General features: G+C 38.9%; 2 protein-coding genes across 4 annotated transcripts in view; one reads left to right on the forward strand and one right to left on the reverse strand.

Annotated features, from left to right (window-relative positions):
- LOC141349067 (tripartite motif-containing protein 16-like protein) overlaps positions 1 to 26708 on the reverse strand; it is a 267698-nt gene that overhangs the window by 143954 nt on the left and 97036 nt on the right. The window lies entirely within an intron of this gene.
- Positions 1 to 26708, forward strand: part of LOC141349031 (GRB10-interacting GYF protein 2-like) — a 48233-nt gene that overhangs the window by 5698 nt on the left and 15827 nt on the right. The window contains exons 3-23 of one of the 3 annotated variants that reach the window (XM_073857360.1): positions 1345 to 1483; positions 1600 to 1695; positions 2106 to 2214; positions 2497 to 2605; positions 2782 to 2822; positions 2933 to 2965; positions 3539 to 3703; positions 8502 to 8731; positions 8879 to 9029; positions 10156 to 10407; positions 10490 to 10677; positions 11590 to 11740; positions 11928 to 12094; positions 12194 to 12288; positions 15763 to 15876; positions 16024 to 16163; positions 16947 to 17047; positions 17266 to 17406; positions 20199 to 20357; positions 20500 to 20751; positions 21450 to 21578. In XM_073857360.1, coding sequence (XP_073713461.1) covers positions 1345 to 1483; positions 1600 to 1695; positions 2106 to 2214; positions 2497 to 2605; positions 2782 to 2822; positions 2933 to 2965; positions 3539 to 3703; positions 8502 to 8731; positions 8879 to 9029; positions 10156 to 10407; positions 10490 to 10677; positions 11590 to 11740; positions 11928 to 12094; positions 12194 to 12288; positions 15763 to 15876; positions 16024 to 16163; positions 16947 to 17047; positions 17266 to 17406; positions 20199 to 20357; positions 20500 to 20751; positions 21450 to 21578 — 2962 coding nt within the window. The remainder of the gene's footprint in view (positions 1 to 1344; positions 1484 to 1599; positions 1696 to 2105; positions 2215 to 2496; positions 2606 to 2781; positions 2823 to 2932; positions 2966 to 3538; positions 3704 to 8501; positions 8732 to 8878; positions 9030 to 10155; positions 10408 to 10489; positions 10678 to 11589; positions 11741 to 11927; positions 12095 to 12193; positions 12289 to 15762; positions 15877 to 16023; positions 16164 to 16946; positions 17048 to 17265; positions 17407 to 20198; positions 20358 to 20499; positions 20752 to 21449; positions 21579 to 26708) is intronic. The other 2 variants (XM_073857362.1, XM_073857370.1) reach the window with 2 other exon arrangements.

Consider the following 26708-nt stretch of genomic DNA (forward strand, 5'->3'; position numbering starts at 1 on the left):
GTTTAGTACTGATTCAAAGTGGGTGGGATTTTTGACCTTTAGTTGCGCCACCTCTACTGCCGTGATATTATCATAAATGCACCACAAACAAACGTACAACACAGGAGCAGTGGAGCATACCAATGGCACTAATGCTGGTAGTGGCAATTATCTCTGACCAATCAGTGATCTGCAGTGTTACACATCACGTTTTAGTATTGATACGGCTCGCCTGGAACCTCAACCAATGTGGTACTAAAAAAAAAAAAGTACTAGGTATTGTAAACAGTGGAAAACCCTATTACAGAGAGATGTGCTCTGCAGTGGAAAAACACCATAAGTTGCTTTGAATAAAAGCAACTGCTATATGCATAAATGTAAATGTAAGCTTTGCTTTCTGCAACTTTAGGAATGTTCCAGGTTTAATCCTGTCAATTACTAGCTCTCATGACTGTATGACACAAATCACTGTAAACATTTGTGTTTTTTATAATTGTCTACACTTACATTAATATGCATATGCCTTTAATAAAGGACTTTATCTATAGAAACATACAGTGCATTCAAGCTTTACACTTTTAGGGGTATTTGTGCGATCAGACAAGCACCTATAACAAGTTCTCAGATAACAAAGGTAGTTATTGTACAAAGGTAAAGTCCTTTAACAAATACAAGTTTCAGTTGTGCTTGTCTGTCCACTACTCAAAGTAAAAACTGCTATGCTATATATGACATGGGAACCCCTATGCTAGTACGTCCTGTCACTGTTGAAGTTTAGAGATACAAAGAATGCTATCTAGTGGTAGGAATAACAACCCCTTACGAAATCACTGAATTTTGTATGATTCTTTAAAAAAAGGGTTTTTTTGCATTATTGCTAGGGTTGCAAAGGGGTGGAAAAGTTATGGTAAATTTCTGGAAACTTTCCATCTGGGGAATTTTGGAAATATTCCCAATTGGAAACTTTTATAGAATTTATAGAAAATATTTAGAAATTTGTCATTGTGACATACCTTGAATATTTTTCAAGGTTGCTGTGTGAGTTGAACTGACTGTCAGGTAGGGCTGTCACAATGATTAAATAATCGTCTCCTCACGATTGTTTGACCTCATCGTGATGATTTCAGATCACCGCAATGATTGCACATCTCTCTAAAAAACACAAGAGGGAGCTGCAACGACTGTATAAACGAGACCATATCTAATGGCGCTGTATGAGTCTTGTAAACAAATAAATACAGTATCACAGACTGTGTTCATGATTTACCACTGTTGCCATAGTTGTTTCTGTAAGCTAAGAAACTTTGTGAAATGCTGCTTTTGTTGCATGTTACAGTATTTCCCATTCTCTCCTCTGTGTCCCAGGCTTCGCGCCCTGTCTGGAGGCGTGGGTAGCAGTAGCGTGGTCTCCCCTCCGCTCTCTCCCGCAATGCCAAAGTATAAACTCGCAGACTATCGTTATGGAAGAGAAGAGATGCTAGCACTTTATGTAAAGGATAACCTGGTGAGGACACTGATTCCCTCTGCTTCCTTTCTGTTTAGTTTGGTTTAGGAGTATGTTTAGTTTGTTAATGCAAATGGTATTGCGATTTGATGTTTCATATTTACTTTTTGTTGTAGGTTCCTGTAGATCTTCATGATAAGGAATTTCTACCTATTTTACAAGAGGAACCCCTGCCGCCGTTGGCGTTAGTTCCATTTACAGAGGAGGAACAGGTTAGTATCCAACCAGATCATAGATAGAAGTCGAATGTCTTATTTCTTAAGAGGTTTATACAACATTGTTTAAAAGTTACATAATTGAATGCTGCTTAAAGGTGGTTTATATATTCACACAGCAGTTAGATTTGTATAAATAAATTTACGAGATAAGACAATTGAGTAGTCAGAAAGGTGGTTTTTAAATCTTTTCTTTCTTCAGTACGAAGCGCGTTTGGCTGATATTTGGATTACAAAGCTGTGCCTGCATATTCAAATAGTGGCCTTTGATTTTTGCAGATTATTTGATGTTCTTGTTTTGGCGCATGCTGTGGTCGAAAGTCAAGGAAGCACTCCCACACTCACGCAAGCCAGTGGCTGTGCACAGCCGAGCCCATCTGATGCTGTTTATCTGTTTGTCTCCACAGAGAAATTTCTCCATGTCTGTAAACAGTGCGGCAGTTCTCCGTCTGATGGGAAGGGGAGGGGGTACAGTGGCAGGGGCACCCAGAGGACGGAGTACCTCACGGGGACGAGGTGAGCTGCAGTTCAACCACAGGATTTTCATTTTTTTTACATTTCCTGTTCAAAGGAAGCGCAGCATGCTAAATAAATTTATTACAGCGGATATGCTGCACTTTCGGTTAATCCAGAGCATAGTGCAGAGTTGTGTCCCAGCTGACTTTTTTTAGTACATTATCCTTCCTGCCTGGTTATACAGATGTGTGCACTGAAGTTCTCATTTGCATTAAGTCGATGTGCAAAGGTTACTCTGTAAGCCTTGCATGTTCTTGAGTAAATCTTGAGTTTGAACGACAGGGAGGGGTAGAGGTGATGGAGGATTTTACCAAAGAAGCTTCGATGATGTGGAGGGAGGTTTTGGTCGTGGAGGACGAGAGATGCATCGTTCTCAGAGTTGGGAGGAGAGGTTTGTAAAACCTTCACATGCCCTACGTAAAAAAATATATATACAATGACTCCCCACAGCATGTAACCCAAAAAATGTGCATCCCTACTAAACGTCAGTAAAACGTAATAGATTACGTATATTGTTGGTCTAGGTTACCCTGATAGCACCACTTTTTCTCCTTTTGGTTTTTCCAGGGGAGACAGAAGGTTTGAAAAGCCAGGTCGAAAAGATCCAGGTTAGTATGCTTGTGTTTGGGGACAAGGTATAACATCTTGTTTGCGTAGTTAGTTGACGTGTTGCCTTGCATGTCAACTTAGCTCACTGAATCTTTTTTTATGTCTTCAGATGGTGCACCAGCTCATTTTCCAGTCAATAATGGTAAGTCATTTTCACTAAAAGACCTAGTAAATAGATGTCATGTTATTTCTGAGCTATGGGACGATCTTAAATCCTTTAAAGGTGACATAGAATGATTGAACGGGGTATTTATCCTTGTTCTTTGATGTGACATGTAGACAAAATTTGTTTTGTTTGGGTCTGTAATGCCTTAGAAGCTTCCTAAAAACCTCTCTCAGATAGCTCTATTAAGGGTGGGGGATTTTAAACAAGTGATTTTGCACCTATTTGGCTCCCCCTACTGGCTTAACTTGTAATCTCATTACTGATTGGCTGACTTTGCTGCCACTCAAAAAATGTAGCCAATTATTTTAAAGTGAAGTGGCAGTGAGATGCCTGTGATGTCATAAGCATCAGTTTTTCAGATTGGGCCGTTTTCTGGCTGACATTTCTAAAAGAGGAATTTCTATGAGTCTGAGATGTTTAGCATGTCTAGCACTTTTTGTATGTATGTTCGTGAATGCGGGTAGACTACCATTATTCAGCAAAGACAAGGTAAAAATGTTTTTTCATTCTCTGTCCCCTTTAAAATGCTCATTGCTTGCTTCTCTTAAGTACGGGCCAACTATGAGGATGGAGCTGGGAACACTCGAAAGGTTGAGTTTATACGTGAAAACTGGCGTACGTCTCGAGACGAGCAGAACGGAGAGGATGATGACGGGGGCTGGAGGCTTGCGGGATCTCGCAGAGAACCCGAGCGATGGTGTCCCCCGAGTCCAGGTGCGCTGCATGCCTTTTTTGAAGTGTGTATATAATAAATAACAAGTGCATTATACTGGATCTGAAGTACCAGGGAACCAAAACGTATCCGATGTAATTTTAAAGTTACAGAGTAAGTTGTGAGTTGACATCCAACCTGGGTTAATCCGTCTCATCATGCTGGTTATTAATTTTCTCTCTTAACACTGGTTTAAACACAGAGTTGATGATTATTCGTCACGCGTGTGCACCTGAAAGGCTGATGTTGCAGATTGCATCATGTCAGATTGTATTACAGGAATCAACTTCTGTTTAGTTTCTTTATATTTGCACTTTACATGTACTATGTATATACTTGTGGTGGCATCATTACCCACCAACAAAAAATATTCTACTTTATGTGTGACAAACAACTAGTAATGTATGACCATAACCCAATTTTTTTATTGACCATTTATATTAATTCATGAATCCATCAACCTCAAACTTTCTTTGCCTTCTTTTTGGCATGAAGAAAGCTGACTGCACTTTACAGTTTTTGAACTGATATTTGAAGCAGTACTTGTGAAGATGACCCCTTTTGAAGGGATTTATTTACGAGGTGTAGAGAGACTATCAAACTCTATACAGTAATATTTATAGTAGATTAATGATAGGCTATGGCTGTCCCCAAATACCCACACTCGGTCTTTGCACTTAACCACTTTGCACTTTCCTGTATTTGACCCAAATGTTCTAGTGGGCGTGAAGTTCCCAAGCGTGCATGTTGAAAAGTGTAAAAAATTCAATTTATGTTTAACATTAAGTTTTTCTCAAAATAAAATGAACACATAAATACTCAGAAATAAACATTTGCTGAACTTTTAGATTATTATCTATACTTGTGAAACTTTCATATACTTGTGAAACTTTCAGAAGCAGAATACTTTGCACCTGTTAAAAACTCTTCCTTTTGCCCTGCACTAAATGAGTCCTCATCTATCTTAATAATCTTCAGACGAATAGAGGCATCTATAAATCTAAATCGTATGCTTAAACTGTTGAAGGGAAACACGATCGACTGCTTTGTGCTGTCAATCACAAAGTGAATTTTTAATTTTATCGTAAAACTTCAGAGAAAAAGATTTAATAATGTGCCATTGGCTTTTTATGTCTATAATTGTGTATTGTTTCTATATCTGTTATTACACGGACCAGAACAGCACGAAAACAATGTGGATTAAACAAATTACAGTTATATAAATTACACCCTTCTGTAATTAAATGTTAAAAAACTGATCTTCTTGCGAAAAACTTGAAGATAGTGGCATAGAATATAAAAGTAACCCAGTGTTCTAAGCTATTTTATGTTCATTTTGAAGTGCACTGTATAACCCCATTCACACAGACCTTTGGTCCCAGAAAATACCTGTAAAATTGCCAGACAAGCGTCTGTGTGAACACAAACTCGTCCCGTTAATCTTCTGGGATCGTTGCCGGAAAGAGGACCTAGTCAGATACACGGATAACATTCTGTGTGAACAAGAAGCCGAAAGAATGCCGTAATGGGCGTGTCCTAGTACACAAGTTTTGGTTCAGCTCCTTACAATGAGAGATAACATGCATATAAACATTCACCACGAGAAATGTTGCAAACTAGAATGAAGTAGTTGTCAGGAAATGATAAATGAGACGCATAAACAATGACGCACGTGCCGTAGTGAGGAAGCGCGTGTCATTGCAACATGAAGTTGGTTCAACTCTTTAAAATAAGGGATTTACAACATTCACAATGAGAAATCTTAGCAAACTGGACTGAAGCAGATATCAGGTAAGTTAGCTCGTCACTTAATGCATTGAAACGGAGATCATTCAGCAGCGTAAAAGAATATTGCATCATGTGCTCATTTGAGCTATAATAAACGAAAATACCCGCGCACGCGTCATCCCAAAAAGATATATCGTTCAGCTCCTCAAAATGCGGGTTTTAAATGCATATAAACAATCACGATGAGAAATGTCTGAAAACTGTATTAAAGCAGAGATCAGGGAGCTCGTCAAATATCCACTCTGAAGCTGAGATCATTCACCAGCACAGAACTGTGCGTTCACGCGCTCCTTTATAATCTTATCATAAACAAAAATGTGTGGTTTCTGGAGAGAGAAATAAATAATTTGCAAAATTCAGACGCTGCGTAGAAGGGAGGGCGGGACTTTCAACAGGTCACGTGTCTTTCCGGGACCATCAGATGCCGTGTAATCTTGTGAATGAAAAAAGACATATTTTTATCTCAGAAATGCAGTGTTCAAAAAAGACAACAGCTGTGTTATCGGCAGGCTTTGTATGAATATAAATTTGTGTCTCGTCTGCATAAAAATCTAAATTAAGACCCAAAGATCTAAGAAGTTGGCCCAGGGAAAAAATGTACATACTAAAAAGCAAGGGACTTAAAACAGATCCCTGGGGAACTCCAAATTGCACTGTTCCAACTTTGGATCTGCATCCACCCAGAGACACAATCTGCGTTCGATTTGATAGGAAAGACAGTGCCCAATATAACACACTATCAGTAAGCCCAAAAACATTTTTCAATCGATTGAGTAGAAAATAATTATCCACTGTGTCAAATGCTGCACTTAGATCGGGGAGAATCAAAATTGCAAGACAGCCAGAGTCCGCGGCGACTAACAGGTCATTTGTGACCTTGACTAGTTTTCGGAAACCAGGTTGAAGGGGCTCCAAAAAAATTATCGACAGTGAGATGGGTGTGTAATTGTGAGGCCACAGTCTGCCCAAGCAATTTGGCAAGAAAAGGGGAATTTGAAATGGGACTAAAGTTATTGAGGTTGTCCCAGTCTGCGTTGTTCTTTATTGGTATAGGTGTTACAGCTGCAATTTGCTAGGAATCATTGACTTTACTCTGGACAACCGGGCATAGGGAAGCGAAACATGATTTAAACAAATCACTAGGTATGGGATCAAGTGGAGAAGTGGTAGCTTTCAATTTTGAAACTTCCCTATCGATAGAATAAGCATCCAGTGAGGAGAAATGTGAAAAATAAGAGCCAGAAAAGTTTATGATTAAAAACGACATCAGATGAGACAGAAGTGATACTTTTATGAGCATTAGGTACACTAGGGGAGAAGTTTCCTTTACAAAGTTTGTTTATGGTATGAAACAGTCGTCTGGGATTATTTTGGTTATTGTCAATTATCTGAGAAAAATATTGAGACCTGACTGAATGTGGTTGCAATGTTGTGGTTGAAGGTTAATAGATACAGTTGATTGAAGTGTGGTCAAAGTTTTGGCTCTCCTGTAAAGTTTGTTAAATGTCACTTACGCCCCTCTGGTTCCACGCCCTCGATATGTTGGTAGTATAATAATGCAAGTGAAACACTTAAGTGAAAATGTTGATTTTGGCCGAGGTTAAAAACTGTTTAGGTTTTATTTTGTTAAGAAGCCTGTTGTGACCAAAGTGTTAGGTGTTTTTAACCCAATAAAAAAATTTATTTTCTTTGAATTTGACAGTAGCTTTTTTGTCCCCATAAACATGCACACACCGAAACGTACTGAAACGTTACCCTAAACCAGTGACTTATACACTAAACCGTGGGAAATTTGAACCATTGCACTGCTCCCAAGTAGTATTCAAGATTATGTGGGTTTGGTGGGTGTTAAGGCTTTTGCTAGTTTTAAGACAAGTAACAGTCTTGCTCACTTACTTCCTGTAGCATGTACGCGTTCTCAAGTGGCCAAGACCACAAGTGTGGGTATTTGGATGCAGACAATGTAGGTCTATATATTATAAATGTGATGGGTTATTTAGTTTTTTATTAGATGGAGCAGAAGCAGTAAAAGTGCCTCTCTTGCTATTCCTCTTTTGCAGATTAATCCACTTATTATTTCAGATTCAAAAGTCTACTTGCTTTCCCAGTGATTGGTGTTTTTATATTAAAACTTTGTGTTTTTTATATCTTGACATAAGGTTATTTGGCACCTATAATTGCTTGTTCAGTGCAATGGGCTTGACATTAACATTGCTTATTTGCTACCATCTCTGTGCTCTCTGAGCAAACATTTTGGATATAAAAAGACGATTCATTAATAATATTATTATAAAAATGACAGATAGAAAGTGCAGCACGTGGTCGTGAATTTCAAAGCAAGAGCCAGTTGTTAAGGCATAGAAACCGGAGGCAAGCTTGAGACTGCACATGTGCTTTAGTGCAATAGCGCTGACTGACTCTTACACAACAATAGCTGCGTTTTCGTTACACGCCAAATTGCGCAGTATGACATTGCAGATTGAAAATACGACCAATGGATCAGTTGAGAAACAGAGAGTGCACACCGAACTCATCAGAAGAGACATGACGTGCTTGAATGCAAAATGTCACTATCAAAGAGTGTCAATATCACTGAAGAACAAAATAGACTAAATTAAATGCCAAATATATTTCGACAGTTGTTAATATAACTGGGAGGCCCGCCCAAGTAAAGTCAATGTGTGGAAAAACACTGATATGTCATCCAAATAAATTTATTACCCATCACTTTTTTCCATACCTTTAAAAAAGGAACCATGTTTTTTAAAGCAATAGTTCACCCGAAAATGGAAACTCTTTTGTGACTTTCTCTCCCACATGCCGTGACACTTTCCCCTGGAACACAAAAGGAGATGTGAAGCTCAGAAGGCCGATGTCAACATTTTCTAGTCTTCTAATAATTTGTTCATTTTTTTCTAACACATGTGCAATATGTTAGATCCAAATTAGTCAAGTTAATCGCTGTGCAACCTGATATTATTATTTTTCATTAACATAATTCTTCATTTGTAGATGGCCCACGGTCCGCAGGGTGGCGGGAACACCCGGACCAACGGCGGCGCTTTCCGTTCGACTCGAGGGACGAGGAACGCGCCGGTTACCGTAGACCTCAGTCGGGTAGTGGCAGCTTAGAAGAGGAGAGAGACAGTTTGCCAGAATGGTGTCTTGAAGACGCTGAGGAGGAGACGGGGACGTTTGACTCCTCGGGGGCCTTCCTCTCACTGAAGGTGAGAACATATGAAGTGAGTTTTAAACTTTACTATCTTGAATTATTGCAATGTTATAGTAAATCTGTACAAAGTAATTCTATTTGACTGCTTTTGGTCAAATTAAGTTTATTTAATTTGATGGAGTGTTAGCATAATTTGTTTTCTTGTCTACCAAATTAGAAAGCTCCTAAGGAGCCAATTTTGGAAGAGGCGGAGCTGGACTTCCGGCCGCTGGAGGAGAGTGAAGAATATATGGAAAGAGATGACGGCGAATCGGAACAAACCAAAGATGCTGACAAAGACACTAGACATGGGACGGAAAGAAGTGAAGGTGAGAAGATTAGACCAATAATGTTTTTTAGGCCACAGCTAGCAGGGTTCCCACAGGTCCTTGAAAGTTTGTGAATCTGGGGGAAAATTTAGGGCCCTGGGAAGTTACATACATCGATACAGGTCATTGAAAGTGCTTGAAACGATTTTATGCAAGAAGTTTTCTGAAAAAAATTCCATATTATTCCCTGTGTAGTGTAGGATAATATCATAAAAATTCTAGACTTTATAAGCACACGTGCTAAACTGTTCGTTTAAATGCTTATATCTTCTGTATGCAAATGTTGATTCATACCATAATGCTTTTTTTGCATAGTTGTGTTTGAGACATAAAAACGTCTCAGGTTATTTATGTAACTGTTGTTCCCTGAGAAGGGAACGAGACGCTGCGTCTCTCTTGCCATACTTCCTGTAACGCCGTCTTTGGCAATATTTCAGATATAGATACACTTCCTGGCTCCCACGTCACCCTGTTTTTATCATTAAGCCTCACCATTGGTTGAATTTGATATACACATTTAGACGCACCCGTGTGTCACCGCAGTGACACAGTGCAAGTTCCCTCGAAAGGGAACTGTAACAGTCTATCTTAAAGGTAACGCAATGTAACTTTGCTCTCACTTGAAATGTGTCCCCACATTTAGTCCTTGAATTTAAGGGTATCGGACCTGGAAAGTCCTTGAAAAGTCCTTGAATTTTAAGTTAACTAAGGTGTGGGAACCCTGAGCGTAAACATGTTCTGTTTAGTTTTGATATTTAAAATAAAAATACCACCCAATAAATTAATTAATCTTCAACATTTTATGATTAAATTGACTAGTTTATTGTTCTAAAAAAAGTTGCATGAAGAAATGTTGCGTGCAAACATATAAAAAAAATGTTGCAAACAAATATCAAAGCATGCAACCATATCAAAGGAATGTGGCACGCATACAGTCATTGTTGGAGGGCCTGTGGCTGTCAGCATAACACAAAATGAATCAATGTTTTTTTACTTTTACATGACTTTGCATGCAAGTTTTGCAGATTGGAATGTAGATTGTCGCTTTAAAATGCATAAATTATAGTCGTACATCAAGATGACATCATTCACAACCCATTTACTTCAAATATTTGTCTTTTTGAAGGAGGCAGTAAATCAGAGGAGCCGTCACCAGTGGCTGTACCGTTGTCAGCAGCGGTTACTCCTCCCCAACCCAAAACCCCTGCACCTCCTCCTACTGTTCACCCAGATCAAGCCAGAGAAAGTGAGAGAGCACCGGAGAGAGTAACAGTACCAGAACTCAGACCAGAACCATCTAAAGCACCACTACACACAACCCTACCCAACAGCATCGTGGAGGCCATTTCCATACCACATATCACTAACACGATCTCTGGTATACCTTACAAAATAAACATTTTTAAGACTCTACAGGGTTTTATTTAGGAATGCTGAGCAAATCCCGTTCTTACTTCCAGATCTTTCTGTCCCGTCACCATCAGTGCTTCCTGCTCAGCCAGTTTCCATTCAGACCCAGCAGGTCAAACCTCTGGAGGTGCCGGTGGCTTCACTTCTCCACTCCACAGGCATTGTGGGTCCCATCGGTCGGCCCTCTGTCTTGCCCTCCGACATGGATGAAGATGAGGGACTCAAGCACTTTGAGCAGGTTTGGGTTGGTTGTTTATTGTACAGGAGAGCAAACGGCAGCTGCTGAACAGATTGCATAAATTGGGAGCATGGATCCTTGAAATCCTTGAAAGTTTGTGAATCTGGGGGGAAAATTCAAGTCCGTGGAAAGTTTTTAAAAATATACATACATAGATACAGGTCAATGAAAGTGCTTGAATCCATTTTATGCAAGATTTTTTATGAAAAAAAAACAATCCGTATTCCTTGTGTAGTGTAGGATAATATCATATAAATTCTAGACTTCATAAGCACACGTGCTAAACTGTTCGCTTTAAATGCTTATATCTTCTGTATGCGAATGTTGATTCATACCAAATTAATTTTTGGCATAGTTGTGTGGAAACGTCTCGGGTTAAGTATGTAACTGTTGTTCCCTGAGAAGGGAACGAGACGCTGCGTCTCCCTCGCCATACTTCCTGCGTTCCTGTAACGCCGTTTTTGGCAATATTTCAGATAGCTATATACTTCCTGGCTCCCGCGTCACCCTGTAATTGTCGTTAAGCCTCACCATTGGTTGAATTTGATATACACATTCAGACGCACTTTGGGAAGGCGTCCCAAAGTGTCACTGTAGTGACGCAGCGCGAGTTCCCTCAAAAGGGAACTTTAACAATGTATCTTTAAAGGTAACACAATGTAACCTTGCTCTCACTTGAAATGTGTCCCCAAATTTAGTCATTGAATATGAGGGTATCGGACCTGGAAAGTCCTTGAAAGGTCCTTGGATTTGAAGTTAACTAAGGTGTGGGAACCCTGTGGGAAGCATGCTTGCATAGTGTGTTACAGCTTAGTTTTTGTTTATCTAAAAAGGTCATACCTGCAGTCTCATTGTAGATGTGTAATAAGGATTAAATGTTGAATGCATATCCTCTCCTTTCGATTTAAACAGGAAGCTGAGAAAATGGTGGCGTACCTGCAGGACGGGGTTCTGGACGATGAGCGTTTGGCTGCTAAGATTGGCCACAAACCCACCGCTCTTCCTATTACTCACGAGGCTGCGTTTAAATGGTATTACAAGGATCCACAGGGAGAGATCCAAGGTGGGCAAATCACTTTTTTTAAACATGCAGTCGTGCATCGAAAACTTTTCAACGTCAATATTTCGTTTGTAGTTAAAGCTGTAGCATGCATTAACCACTTACATCTTAAAAATGATTAACAAAGGCCAGTTTGAACTGCTTATTGTGAAGCCATCCATGTATAGAGACTGGGGTCTGTCTTTTCAAGGGCCGTTCAATAACCAGGAGATGTTCGAGTGGTTTCAGGCAGGTTATTTCACCATGACCCTGCAGGTGAAGCGAGGCTGCGACGAGGCGTTTCAGCCTCTTGGTGAAATTATTAAGGTTTGGGGGAGAGTACCCTTCAGCCCGGGCACGCCACTGCCTCCGATGGTGGTAATTACACTTTTGTTTTTCTGTGTGACATGACCATATAGGTTTTCTGCCTGTGGTGTAGAGCATCACAAGTGTTTCATGTGTGTGTTTTCCTTGTAGGGAGATCCAGATCAAGAGAGGATGAAACGTCAACATGAGATTAACGCTCTAAATATGATTCAGTTACAGCAGCTGCAATATCAATACTTACTCAGGTACGACAACCACTCACGTGTGTCTTGTAGATGTTGCTAGATTTAAGGTTAATCAGCCGGGCATACACAAATGTTGGCCAGTTAATAAGCCTAGAAGAAATATTAACCGAAGTGTCTTTGTCGCTCACTATCTTATTTCACACATTATAGAAAAAACACTGCAAATGACTTTCCGGAATCTGTGTGCATTCAAATACATACCGTAAGGCATATGACTTGTTTAAAGTCCTGCTTGGTTGACCAAAAATATTTGCCACCCACTATAGCTTTTAACTAAATGCTCACAGTTTTAAAATATGGGCAAGTTAAAGTTAAAATGCCCAGAATATAACAACAGATTAAGTCTTGATAAAAAGAAACGGATCTCTAGATATAGATATAAATATGATGGGTGCTATGAGGCGATGGCCATTAAGTCTGTTTTAAGGTCTTGATGCACTTTTCTTTCTATTAACCTTTGCGTCTCTTTCTCGTCTTTCTATTCAAAGATGTTTGTACTGTAGACAAAAGGCGCGTCAAACTACATCGCTCTCGCAGCGCACGTGTCACTGAAATAAACGCGGGTTTTTTCTTAGCTTGCTTAAAGTTCAGAAAACTTTACAACTATTAGTATGTGCGAGAGGAGCTTTCTTTATTTGGGGACGTATCTCCTTGCGTGCGCCTTTAGAGACTCGAGAGACCTGCTGCTGCATGAGCTGCTGTGGATTTACTTGCACTTATTAGGAAATTACACAAATAACTTGTTTATTTGTTATGAGTGGATTATTTTACATATTTCTTTATCACACTCAAGTCTGACATGTGGGAGTGCAGAGTTAGCCACGCTCACTTATTTACATTTCATTGTATAGACGGAATAGAAAAATTTGTTACGTCTGACATTTTACTTCAGGGTTACAGAATATACTGTCATACCGTCCAGCTCTACTTGGTAGTTTTTTCTCCATCCTCTGAAGTTTGCTTATTATCCGTGATTTCTCTCTCAGGACAAACCGTGCATGCATTTTTGTTTATGATAAGATCATAAGCGTGTGACGCACTGTTCTAGTTGCGCATGCTGGTGATAGATCTCAGCTTAAGCGTGGATGATGATGAGCTTCCTGATCTATGCTTCAGTTTAGTTTGCAAACATTTCTCCTCGTGAATGTTAATGTGCATGTAAATCCCCTGTTTTAAAGGGATAAATATTAACTTCCTTACAGCATTGTTTCTGTCTTTGTTCACACACAACACTTTCCGCAAATGTTACAGCAATGTTACTAGGTCCCCTTTTACGGGAGCGATCCTCGTAAACATGACCATTTAGGTCTTAAGAGAAAGTAAACGGTTGAAAAAGAAAACGCGTGTAACAGATCTGGACTTTGGTCTTAAAGGGGAAGTTATTTAATTTTACTTCTGTCTGTCACTCGTGTTTATCAAACAGCATTGAGAGAAAATCTCTCACTGCTCTTAACTAAATCACTTTTCTAAATTTAGTAAGATAGGCATTATTATTTATTATATTTTTTCATCACTGACTGTTGATCTTCAGTGTGCTTGAGTTTGTTTTAGCATGTATAAACTTTTTGTGAGATCATGAAAATTATATCTCATTAAAAATTTAAATAACATAAAAACCTTATTAAAAAATAAAAAAACTTCAACCGTGATGCATATCGTTACAATGATATAAAATGAATCCATATCGGCCACCCCTACACTCAAATTGTCTCAGTTTTCTGTCTTTCAAGCGGTCTCTGTTTTCTTTGTCACGTCTCACTTTTTTTACTTTGTCTCTTTTTTATGCTGTCTCACTCTCTGTCAAGCTGTCTCTGTTTTTCTGTCTCACTCTTTTACGCTGTCTCACTCTCTATCAAGCTGTCTTGTTCTCCCTTACACTGTCTCACTCTGTCACTTTGTCTGTGTCACTCTGTCTCACTCTTTTTTATGCTGTCTCACTCTCTGTCAAGCTGTCTCTGTTTTTGTGTCTCACTCTCTTTTACGCTGTCTCACTCTCTATCAAGCTTTCTTGTTCACTTTTACGCTGTCTCACTCTGTCACTTTGACTGTGTCACTTTGTCTCACTCTCTTTTATGCTGTCTTTCTCTCTGTCAAGCTGTCTTGTTCTCCCTTACGCTGTCTCACTCTGTCACTTTGTCAGTTATGCTCTCTCACTCTCTATCAAGCTGTCTCGTCCTCTTTAATGCTGTCTCACTCTGTCACTTTGTCTGTGTCACTCTATCTCACTCTCTTTTATGCTGTCTCACTCTCTTTTACGCTGTCTTGTTCTTTTTTTATGCTGTTTCACTCTGTCACTTTGTCTGTGTCACTTTGTCTCACTCTCTGTCAAGCTGTCTCTGTTTTTCTGTCTCACTCTTTTACACTGTCTCACTCTCTGTCAAGCTGTCTTGTTCTCTTATACACTGTCTCACTCTCTGTCAAGCTGTCTTGTTCTCTTATACACTGTCTCACTCTGTCAAGCTGTCTGTTTTTCTGTCTCACTCTTTTATGTGTCTCACTCTGTCACTTTGTCCCTGTGACTCTGTCTCACTCTTTTTAAGCTGTCTCACTTGCTGTCAAGCTATCCCAGTTTTCTTTGTCACTGTCTCACTTTTTTTAACTTTGTCTCTGTTTTCTCACTCTGTCAAGCTGTCACTCTGTCTCACTCTTTTTTATGTCGTCTCACTCTCTGTCAAGCTGTCTCACTCTCTGTCAAGCTGTCTGTTTTTCTGTCTCACTCTTTTACGATGTCTCACTCTGTCACTTTGTCTGTGTCACTGTCTCACTCTTTTTATGCTGTCGCACTCTCTGTCAAGCGATCCCAGTTTTCTTTGTCACGGTCTCACTCTTTTTAAACTTTGTCTCTGTTTTCTCACTCTCTGTCAAGCTGTTTTTCTGTGTCACACTGTCTCACTCTTTGTCTCTTGTCACTCTATCTCACTCTTTTTTATGCTGTCCAACTCTCTGTCAAGCTGTCTCACTCTCTGTCAGGCTGTAAGTTTTTCTGTCTCACTCTCTGTCAAGCTGTCTCTGTTTTTCTGTCTCACTCTCTGTCAAGCTGTCACGCTGTCTCACTCTTTTAAGCCGTCTCACTCTCTGTCAAGCTGTGTCAAGCTGTCTCACTCTCTGTCAAGCTGTCTCACTCTCTGTCAAGCTGTCTCACTCTCTGTCAAGCTGTCACTCTGACTCACTTTTTATGCGGTCTCATTCCCTGTCAAGCTGTCTCTGTTTTTCTGTCTCACTCTCTTTTATGTTGTCTCACTCTGTCACTTTGTCTGTGTCAATCTGTCTCACTCTTTGTCAAGCTGTTTCTGTTTTCTGTTCTCTCTCTCTCTCTCTCTCTCTCTCTCTCTCTCTCTCTCTCTCTCTCTTTCTTTAATTTTTTTCTCACTTGATCTTTGTCTCACTCAATTTCAATGTGAAAGTTACTTTTTATTAGCATAATTGTGTGTAATTGTGATGCTATTCAACTTCACTCCCTCTTTTATTCTGTAGGCAACAGTACGCTCAGGCTTTGGCTCAGCAGAAGGTTTTAAGTGCGCCCCCTCCTCCTCCCACACAACAACAGCAGCAGTTAAACCTTCTCCTTCATCAAGCCCTCAAAATAAGGTGCAACATCACTCTTACATAACTCTTAACCACACTGGTGGGGAGATTCACAAATTAATGAATAATGTTATCACTGTAGCTTGTGGTTGTGTGTTTTGAGTAGCGTATCGGCTGTGATGTTATTTCACATTTGTGATTTGTATGCAGAACTCCAGAGCCGCAACAGAGCCTCTTACCTCCCGTCACGCGTTCCATGTCGGTTCCAGATTCAGGATCTGTGTGGGAATTACAGAACCCTTCGACCCAGGCCTCCTGTGCTCCAAACCTGCAGCCGGCCGCTCCCAGCAGTACGTCATGACCAATAACACATTTCCAGAATAATGAAAGATGGATTCTTGTCTCTTTTTACTGCCACACATTTTGTATGGATCGTTACTTGGGACCTGTTTTTGCAAGTTTCAGAGCACATTGAGTATATAATGTCACTTGTCTCTTTAAATGTTAAGACTTTCAATTTCCTTGTGACCGTTTCCCTTTACTTTGGAAATGTTTCATGTCTAGAACTGACTAATCACGTTTAAATGAAGATGAAAGTACTGTGGTCTCATTGGTCGTCTGGTGCGTGTCTGGCTTGCTGCTTTCCTACTCTCACTTACAGTAACAGACCAATCGTTGAGTTTTGAATATGACTCACACAGTCTTGTGGCGTGTACCCCGTCTGTGAAGGGTTTGACTCAGCTGAATAATTGTCACTTAAGCAGAACTAGAACATCTGACGTCCGTGTTACGTTTACATTCAACTGATGCCTTATCAAGGCACATCTAGAAGACACGCATTTACAAGTGTTCTGTTCACTTTTAACAGCTCAGCATGCAGACAAAAATAAAATATCCTCACGTTTGTGATATTTTTGGTTCTAGATATGGAGCCTAAAAATCATCAGTCTCTTTTCTAAAGAATATGTGTTGAATAATGTTTTACTGTTGGCATTAAGTACTTACCTTTTGAGCCACATGAAAAAGCTTCCAGGTTTTATTAAATATTAACATTTTTCATATTTAAGAATATTTAAGATTTCATTATTGTGTCAAGCACAGTACAGACGTGTAAAAGTGTTTGTGTGTTTTAGCTTGGGATGGGAGTAGCGTGTGGGACCTTCCAATGGACTCCATGGCTCAGGTGTCTTCCATTGAACAGATGCAACAAATGGAGAAAGCCAAAGCTATGAAGGTAAGCGAGATGTTAGACATTTCTTATGTAAATCAAACAATGTGGGGTTGGGGGTTTACTTGCACAACTTGAGAAGTTGTGACCTGAATTTAATTTGCTTTGAAGTCAGTATACAATACAGGTCATCTTACCTCTCATTTTATGTTTTTCCTAATGTTGGTTTCTTTAGGAATGTAAGCATGCAAATTGTTTAATCTGTGTCATTTTCTGCTATGAAGCTGGAGATTGAAAGACGTGAGGCGGAGCTTCGAGCTAAACGGGAAGAGGAGGAGAAGAAACGACTGGAAGAGGCTTTACGTGCCCGACAGGAGGAGGAGCGGAAACGTTTAGAAGAAGAAGAGCTGGCACGCCGAAAACAGGTCAGCAGAAAAGAAAAACCCCATCTCAGACAATGACTACGTTAACATGAATACCAATAATGCGATTATTACCAATAACGAGAGTAGTAAGATGTGTGCATGACTGAAGTTAACCTCTTGACTTCTGTTTACATGCAGTTTTTATTTTAACAACATTCATTATGTTATCCGGTGTTATGAAGGCAAGGCAAGTTTATTTGTATAGCACATTTCATACACAGAGGTCATTCAAAGTGCTTTACATAGAAATGAGAAAAAATATATATATAAAAGAGAAAATAGAAAATGTAAAAATAAGAGATACACGATAAAATCACAGTAAAAACAAAGATACATGAGAATTTAAAATAACAATTAAAGAAAATAAATGTCATTTTAATGAAAAGTTTAACATGTTAAAAATATAAAAGTGACTTGAGTTAAAAGTGCAGTCAGTGTGAAGCAGCACAGTGCTCATTCAGTTAATGCAGAGTTAAACAGATGTGTTTTTAATCTAGATTTAAAAGTGTTTACATATGAAGACAGAAATATTATGAAAATTTTACGTTATTTGAGCTGTTTCTGGATGAAGTCAGACTGCTGACAGCAAGTAGTGTTTACAGATTTTCTTACAAAACTTCCTAATGTCAAGTTTAAAATGAATTTTAAACAGAAACACAAGCTCACTTTAGTTAGTGCGGTATGCATGCGGTTAAAATGATTACATGGTCTGCATACTGCGATAAAAAAAAGGAATGCCTTCTGTTTTAATGATTATCAGGTCTTAAAAAGTCTACAATTCAGAATGTTAAATTTAAGGCCTTAAAAAGTCTTAAAAACACCCAGATTTTTAATCCTAGGTCTTAAATTTTATTTACCCAAGTCTTAAATGTCTTACCTCCGTTTATTCTCGAAAAGCGTTGTCCGCAGAAAATAAAATGGTAATTTAAAACGCTGAAGAACTAACTAATCAGTAACGGAGGCAGAGAGTGTATGATGGTGGGTCTCTAAAAAGAAACGTCCCGCACTTTGTCATTATCCACGCAAATTGTGCCATAAGCTATATTTCAGGTGTTGTGAACTGACTGTTTGCTGCGGGTTTGGTGAAAAACGATTCTTAAATTTAGTTTTGTATAAGGAAAAATCTTTTGGGGGGTAATTTAACCAACTAAGTTAGCCCATGGCTTACATGAGTATTTGCCAGGTTCTGAAACATAGAGGACCCAGAAGCGGGGAAAAAAAGTCAATACTGCTTTATTGGACATCAACTTAAAAAGTCGGGCCGTCGAGTCACGAGCCACCAACAGCGTGTCAACTTTAGTTTTATATTTTAGACTTTAATATTGCTCTCTGCTGCAATGCACTCGAACCTAAAGTGATTCCCCTTCAGCTCTCAACAAACAGCAGCGATTGGCTGACGGAAAGCAAGAAAGAACTGTAATAAACCATATATTTCCAAAAAGCGTAATTGTCTTCTTTTAGGAACAATTCAAACTTTTTTGATAGCGCAAATGCTTCAGGAGTTACGCTTAAATGAATAGCTGTAGAATCAGAGCCCTTTAGGCCGTTTCTCAATCCGAAGGGTGTGGCCTCCGGAGGTTGCATAGGCAGGCTGATGCATACATCATCAAGCCTGGTTTATTTAAGTTAACTGAGCATTACATTCGCAAATCAATTAATGATTAACTAAGAATAATAATCAATATTTTAAAGTTAATTTAAAAGTTAATATTCTGAAATAAGACAGTCTTTGTCACGTATGCAGCCTAGAAATGGGACCCTTCGGAGGCTACAGCCTTCGGATTGGGAAATGTAATGCATAACAAACCACAAACAGCCTTTTAATAGTAAATTTCCCTTATTTTTTAATGCATTTTTTTAAAAATCTGTTATTGTGTAATTAGTGTTTTTTAGTTCTGTGATTCTGCTGGTTAATTAAGTTAAATGCAATAAATTAATTTATTAGTAACTTGTAAAGAAAAGAAAGAGAAGATGAAAGAGAGATTCTCGTTATAAAACAGATTTTTAAACAAGATTTTATGCTCATTATGTGTTTTTACCGAACTTTAGAAGAGACAAAATACGGACTTAAATCTGCTTTTTTGACACGGAGTGATGAAAACGAGGTTGAAGTGCTTGTCATTTATATTCACGCCGGAGCCTGAAGAAACATCACTCCATGCCGTCCACTTAGTAATGCACCGAAATTAAAGTTCCGGGCCAAAAACCGAAATTTAGGATTCACTTGGCCGAAAACCGAAACAGAAGCCGAAAATGGCTTCTTTTAAAAAGGTTAAAATGTTAAACTGTTCTATGTATGTATGTATGTATGCATATATGTGCGTGGGCCGGCAACATAAATTTTTGGCGCACATATGCATTTTTTCCCCCTTTACATTGTCACGTCTTTAAACACATAAATATATTAATCATTAAATGAATGGCTTGTTTTAGACAGTATATATATTTAATATTCATATATAGAGTAGACGCATTTATTAATTTTACAGCACTTTTTCCGAATGTCTTTATTTTAATGTAGTAAGACTATGAACTCTCACTCAAGTGTTTATTTAACTTTATTTTTCTTGTTAAATATTTTGGGTTTTAATGCACTTGATAATAGAGAATAAGAGAGTGAGGCATGATGCAATTTCACTTAATGCTTCGTCTCATCCGTTCTCGCGTCTTTCCTCACTTGCATCCTAGAAGGGTGGAGGTAAGATGCAAGAAAAGGAAGCGAGGAAAGGAAACGAGAATTGAGAAGCACTCATGTTCTCTGTTTTGTTAATGCACTATGTGTGTTTTTGTAGGAGGAGGCTCTCCAGAGACAGCGGGAGCAGGAGGAGGCGGCCCGGCGGAAGAAAGAAGAGGAGGAAAGGTTAGCTCAAGAGGAGGCGCTCCGCCGGCTGGAGGAAAGAAGGAGAGAAGAGGAAGAGAGAAGACAAAGGGAAGAATTCCTCCGCAAACAGGTGTGAACGTTTACCTGCATCTGTACTTGACCTTTCAAACTGTCTTTGCCATCTCGTATTGCCTTTATGGGAAATGTTTTACTTCTGGTTTTGTAGAACAGTCATTAATATTTTTATTTATCTGTTGTTTGTTCCTTAAAAGCAGCAGGAGGAGGAGCGCAGGAAACAGGAAGAGCTGGAAGCTCTGCGGCGGCTTGAGGAGGAGAAGCGTCAGGAGGAGGAAGCGGCTGCGGCGGCCGCTGCAGCACTGGCGAGACAGCAGCAGGAGGAGCAGAAGAGGAGGGAGCAGGAGGTGCAGAAGCAGCAGGAGCTGCAGAGGCAGCGGCAACAGCAGCAGGAGGCTCTGCGCAGACTGCAACAACAGCAGCAGCAACAGCAGCTCGCACAAATGAAGGTAAAACTTCCCTCCGCATTTAATGCAACAGATTCAGAAGTTTCGTTTCTTTGAATTGTGGCAACAGTGGAAAGAAGTTGATTGATTATGTGGATTTGGTTTGGTGCACAGCGAGAGGTTTACCAAACTGGATTACAATGAGATTATTCTGGATTATTCTTAATGTGAATCTGACTCTATTGATGGTGTGTTAATATTGGTTCAAAATGAGTGAGATGAAAATGGCCTGAGGATTCAAACACAAGGCAGAGTTTAAAGCTTTTCTTATTTCTGATGATTAGATATTGTATAACAATCATTAAAGACACTGACTCTCTGACGGGAGTTAAGCCTTATTTAAACTTCTGCTTACGATGTACTACGCATGCTATGCCTAGCGCTGAGGGCGCACCTTTCCAAAAATGTGACGATGAGCGGCTGCTTTGACTTTTGTCATGCACCTCGCCTTTAAGGTGGTAAAAGGGATATATAAACTTGGGAGTCTTTGTCAGCTTTTAAAAATTCAAATTTAAAGTGTACATATTTAAAAATATAAAACTAGTATAAAAACAAGTTAAACAGTGAAATGCTTGTAATATAAGTTAGTTGCTTAAATTATTTATTTACACCATATATATGAACATGGTGTATGATTCTGTACCATGCCCAAATTACGAGTGATTTCTATTTTGCATTAATGTTTTGTGTATCTTTCTCAGCTCCCTTCATCTTCTAAATGGGGTCAACAGTCAGCCACAGCACACGCGCTCTCACAATCTCAGAACGCTCTATCGCTCGCCGAGATTCAGAAACTGGAGGAGGAAAGAGAGCGGCAAGCACTAGAGGAGGTGAGGATGACAATTAGGGATGGGACGACAAATGCCGATATACACTAATAATACGTGGGCGAAAACAATTCTGAATCGCAAAGCCGATATTAGGGATCGACCGATATGGATTTTTCAGTGCCGATACTGATTTTTGTTTCATCAGCCTTAGCCGATGACCGATACAGGCTGCCGATTTTCTTGAGCCGATATTTGGAGCCAATACTGGTTTTGCTCACTCAATTTACATCATAAAAATTATGTAAAAAATGGCATGTTTTAAAAAGAGATGTTATTAGTTTGCACAGTTCTTACATTTATTGTAGTCTAGGACTAGTCTAATCCCTGTCCAGGAAACCGCCCCATAGAGATGAAAAAAACCCCACTTTGTTCAGCTATGATCAGCAGTTAAGCCGAGCTTTCAATGTTGTCGTGAAAAGGTTGGTTGTTTTTAGTCACATGACCTGCAATCGCTTGCGGGTTCCAGCACTCTGTCTGTAAATTATGCCGGAAAAATCGGCAAACACAGCAGCCATGTATCGGCCGATGCCGATACACATAAAACTCGCTAATATCGGCCCGATATATCGGCCGGCCGATATATCGGTCTATCACATAGCCGATATTATGCACAGCTATTTCATTTACTACGGCTTTTGATCTGCAAGTCCTTATCAATCTAAAATCACTGAGAGTTTGAGTCGTTTATGATGTGCATTTAAAAAAGCAAATACAATCATTATAAATATTCTTTATTATCATGAAAAGACCTGAAAAGTTTTGAAGAACAGCAATATAAATATATGCTTAAAGTCGGGGTGCATCATTTTTAAAAAACGCTTTGGAAAAGGGAAGTGTTCCGAGAAAACACACTTGTAATCAATCAGTAGTAAGGGGCATGTATACTTACCGACATCGTTGCCTGGGTTACATATGTGTGGGGTGGGTCTATCAAATGAAGGTCCAGATATTGAGCTAGGGGCATGTTTGTATAGGTGATTTTAAATGTCAACATTGGCTTTCAGAGATCATGCACCCCGCCTTTAAGCATATATTTATATTGCTGTTCTTCAAACCTTTTCAGGTATTTTCATATTTCCCCCCCCCCCCCCGAAGTTGCATGTTGAGTTTCTCCACGAGAGCGCCCTCCGGCATTTGAAAGTAGCTGCATTTCACTTCAATTCATTGAGATGCATAGTGAGCATCATCTTCGACAATGATTCCCGTTCATCAGTTTATTTACAGGAGTCATATTCTGTCTTTAAGTGGCATTATATTATTTATTTTTTTTTTTTTTTGGCCCGCCACCACCCCCCCTCCTCGGAGGACAACTTTTTTTTTTTTTCAATATAAAGTAAAATTTTTTACAGTACGGAAAATAGGAATACTTATTTACAGTGCACATAAGGGGAGGGGGATTAAGCACCACGTAAAAGTGTAACACATAACATACATACAACAAAATAACAGACAAATTACAAAAGGACAATACAGTTGCAGTGAGACATTATTATTGCTGGTTGAATAGAATGATCTTGAGGTTCACGTTCGTTAGTCACAGTTAGAGTATTTAAGCAGAAATGGGTTTAAAGAGGGTTGGAAAAAACATGTTATGCATGAATTTAAATAATGTATGCCTATAGAGATAAAATAAATAAAATTACATAATAGAAGAGAGAGATGTGTGATTGGTAATGTACACGGCTTGTAGCTATGTTTTTGTGTTAAGAAATGATAGAAATGGGGACCAGATGTCTTCAAAGGCTGATATCTGCTTCCATCTGCGTGCATTATATTTCTCTATTGAAATGTGTTCAGAAATTAAATTTATCCAATGATTGATGTTGCAAGATTTCTTTGATTTCCAGTTTTGGAGAACTACTTTCTTAGCGACAGCTAGAGAGACGAGCAATGGATTCCAGTATTTTTGGGGGATATGGATTTCAGAAATGTCGCCAATGAGACAGGGTGTTGGAGATAATGGGATTCTGTGACTCAGGACGGTGGATAATGTCTCAGTGACTGTAACCCAAAATAATTGAACTGGCTGGCATTGCCACATGGCGTGTAAATAGTCATCTATCCTACCTAAAGTGCATTGTGAACAAATATTGGTGTTGTGTAGGCCCATTTTAAACATTTTACTTTGGGTGATGTGAGTTCTGTGGATGACTTTATATTGTATAAGCTGCAGGTTTGTGTTATTGGTAATGAAAAATGTGTTCCTGCAGATTTGTTCCCAGTACTCAGGGTTGGAAGATAAGGCCAAGTCAGCTTCCCATTTGGTTGTTGGGAGTGTTATTGTTGTGTTTTGGTGGGATATCAGTGGGAGGTTAATTTTTTGAAGGTATTAATTTTCATAAGTTCTTCTATAAGTTGAGATGGTTGTAATGTGTTGTTGATAAGTCTGGTTTTGTGTTTAATTCTAAGTCTAAGTTGTTGATATTGAAGAAATTGTTCTTTCCCAACCCCATATTTCTGTGTGAGTGTGTCAAATGACATGAAGTGGTGGTTCTCAAATACATGGTGAAGATGTGTGATTCCTTTTTGTGCCCATGTCGGGGAAAAAAGAGGTTTATTTTGAATCTTGAATTCTGGGTTGTGCCAAAGTGGGGTAAACTTATTTAATTCTAGTGATGATTTTGTGATTTGATTTATTTTCCACCAGGCTGTCAGAGTTGATTGTATAGTAATGCTTTGGAAGAGGTTGGATTTCTTAATTGATTGTGAGAGGAAGGGGAGATCTGAAATTGGGATATTTATGCATTGGTTTTGTTCCAATTCTAGCCATGGGTAATTGTACTTGTGTATATTGATCCATTTAACTAAATACTGTAATTGATTTGCCAGGAAGTAATGATGGAAGTTTGGAGCCTCAAGCCCCCCATGTGATTTTTTATTTTGTAGTGTTGAGAGTGAAATTCTGGGTTTTTTATTTTTCCAATAAAATTGTGTTGTTAAAGAATTAAGAGTTTTGAACCATTTATCTGTAGGAGTGACAGGGATCATAGAAAAAAGGTAGTTAATCTGAGGTAGGGTTTTCATCTTTACAGCGGCTATTCTTCCGATTAATGTTAGTGGATGTTTAGACCAGCGTTTATATTCGTCTTCAATTTTCTTAAGGAGAGGAGTGTAGTTGAGAGTGAAAAGCTCTGACAGCCTGGGGGAAATCTGAATCCCTAGGTACTTGATGTTGCCTGTGTGAAGCTGGAGGGAGGGGTCCTGAGCTCCAGAATCCCATGCATCATCTGATAGTGGTAGTAAAATTGACTTGTTCCAATTGATAGTGTAATGTGAGACAAGTGAGAATCTACTGATAATATTAAAAGTTTCTTGAAGTGACACTCGTGGGTTCTGTAGATATAGTAAAAGATCATCTGCATATAAACTGATTTTGTGTTGTACATTGTCTACCTGAATTCCTTCGATTATGGTGTTTTGTCGTATTGCTGCTGCGAGAGGTTCAATAAAAATGGCAAAGAGGGAGGGCGAGAGAGGACATCCCTGTCTGGTGCCCTGATGTAGTGTGAAACTCTGTGAAGTAATTCCGTTGGTGGTGATGGTGGCCCTGGGTGATGAATGCAGTATTTTAATCCAGTGAATTAGGGCTGCACGATTAATCGTATGTTTATCATGATAACGATATGCGTGCCCCACGATTAATTAATGACAATCGTCGCGATTAATGTGCAAAGACCAAGCACAAAGCAGACGGTCTAGAATCAAGCAATGTGTTTGTTATGGGCAGAGTCAGAGTAAACGGAGTGTTTCTTTGCAAGCGCAGTCTGTGTTATGGTAGAAATACGTTAGCATCACAAGATTTACAAGAAGAAGCAACAAGAAGAAAGTGCAGAAATATGTATGTTTAATGCCCAAAAAGGGTCATATTGGCCTACTCCATTGTTTGGATATTTCGGATTTGAGGAAAGTGATGTTGATCAGGTAAGTTACGAATCTTGTGCAAACTGTGCTCCTGTTCCGTCCAAACGTGAAATATCAAGAGTTTCAATAGCTGAAGACACAAGCCGCAAACAATAAAAAAATCCCGACATCCACGACACAAACAACAATAACGGATCGCGTATAATGTAAGTTAGCCAAGGATATGTTTCCAATAAGCACCGTGAGCAGCAAGGGGTTTAAAAAAAATTATTGCCACATAAAAGGCATATCATAGGCATTTTTTATTCCAAAATGTTTTGTTTTTATTTCAGTTTAATTCTAATTTGATATAAATATATATTAGAGCCCTGCATTTCAGCCTTTTTACGCCCCTCGGGTCGCGTTTCGGATCAATTTTAACATTACAGGCCTCTTGATTTTTTAGGCTTTTCCTCCTTTTTATATTTTAATATAATTAATTAAAAGAAACGTTGAGACATTAATAAATTGTAAAAGAAAGACATTTAACCTGCACATTAACATGCACCTGTTGCAACAGTGTTTAGCGTCTCCGCCAGCAGCAGGACATTCAGCGCATCGGGGAATATGGAGAACTGAATTAAAACCTTAAATACTGCGCATAATCTATATAAAAGACTGATGCATAGCGAATGTGTAAGGTAAGGCAACCTGCATGTTAATTTCGTTTCATGTTTATTTCGTTTTGCTTTGATTCATTATTTTTCTGCAGCTTGTCGCGCCTGCGAGCAACAGAGCTCCGCTTTTTTAAAAATAGTGTGTTGATAATAAACATTTAAACTAACATTGTTATATGCTGAAAATATATATTTTATATAGATGTTATTGTAGGCAAGTGAAGTGTTGATTTGAGAGGCCCATTTGATCAAACAAGACGTCAACATGACGTTAGCTGTCGGACACCGCTTGGTTATCAAAAACCTTAATTTAACAAACAAAAAAGGCTCTAAAATAAATAAAAGATAATATATAATATAAGATTTTATAATTTTGACAGTTAAAACTGAACTGCTTTAATTGCTGCAATAGTAGTACAGCTGTAAGGAATCTGTGTGTGTAAGGAGTTATTTTAGTTATTTATGCGGATTTCTTTTGCAAAATCTATGCGGAATATTGCAGAATTATTTTAAATGTTTTAAAAAGATCTAAGAGAATGGGAGCTGTGGATATTACAAAACAATAAAATATTTTATAATATAGGCCTATAAAATGTATATAATATTTTATACA

The sequence above is a fragment of the Misgurnus anguillicaudatus genome, chromosome 2, assembly GCF_027580225.2.
Source record: "Misgurnus anguillicaudatus chromosome 2, ASM2758022v2, whole genome shotgun sequence".
Lineage (NCBI taxonomy): Eukaryota > Metazoa > Chordata > Actinopteri > Cypriniformes > Cobitidae > Misgurnus > Misgurnus anguillicaudatus.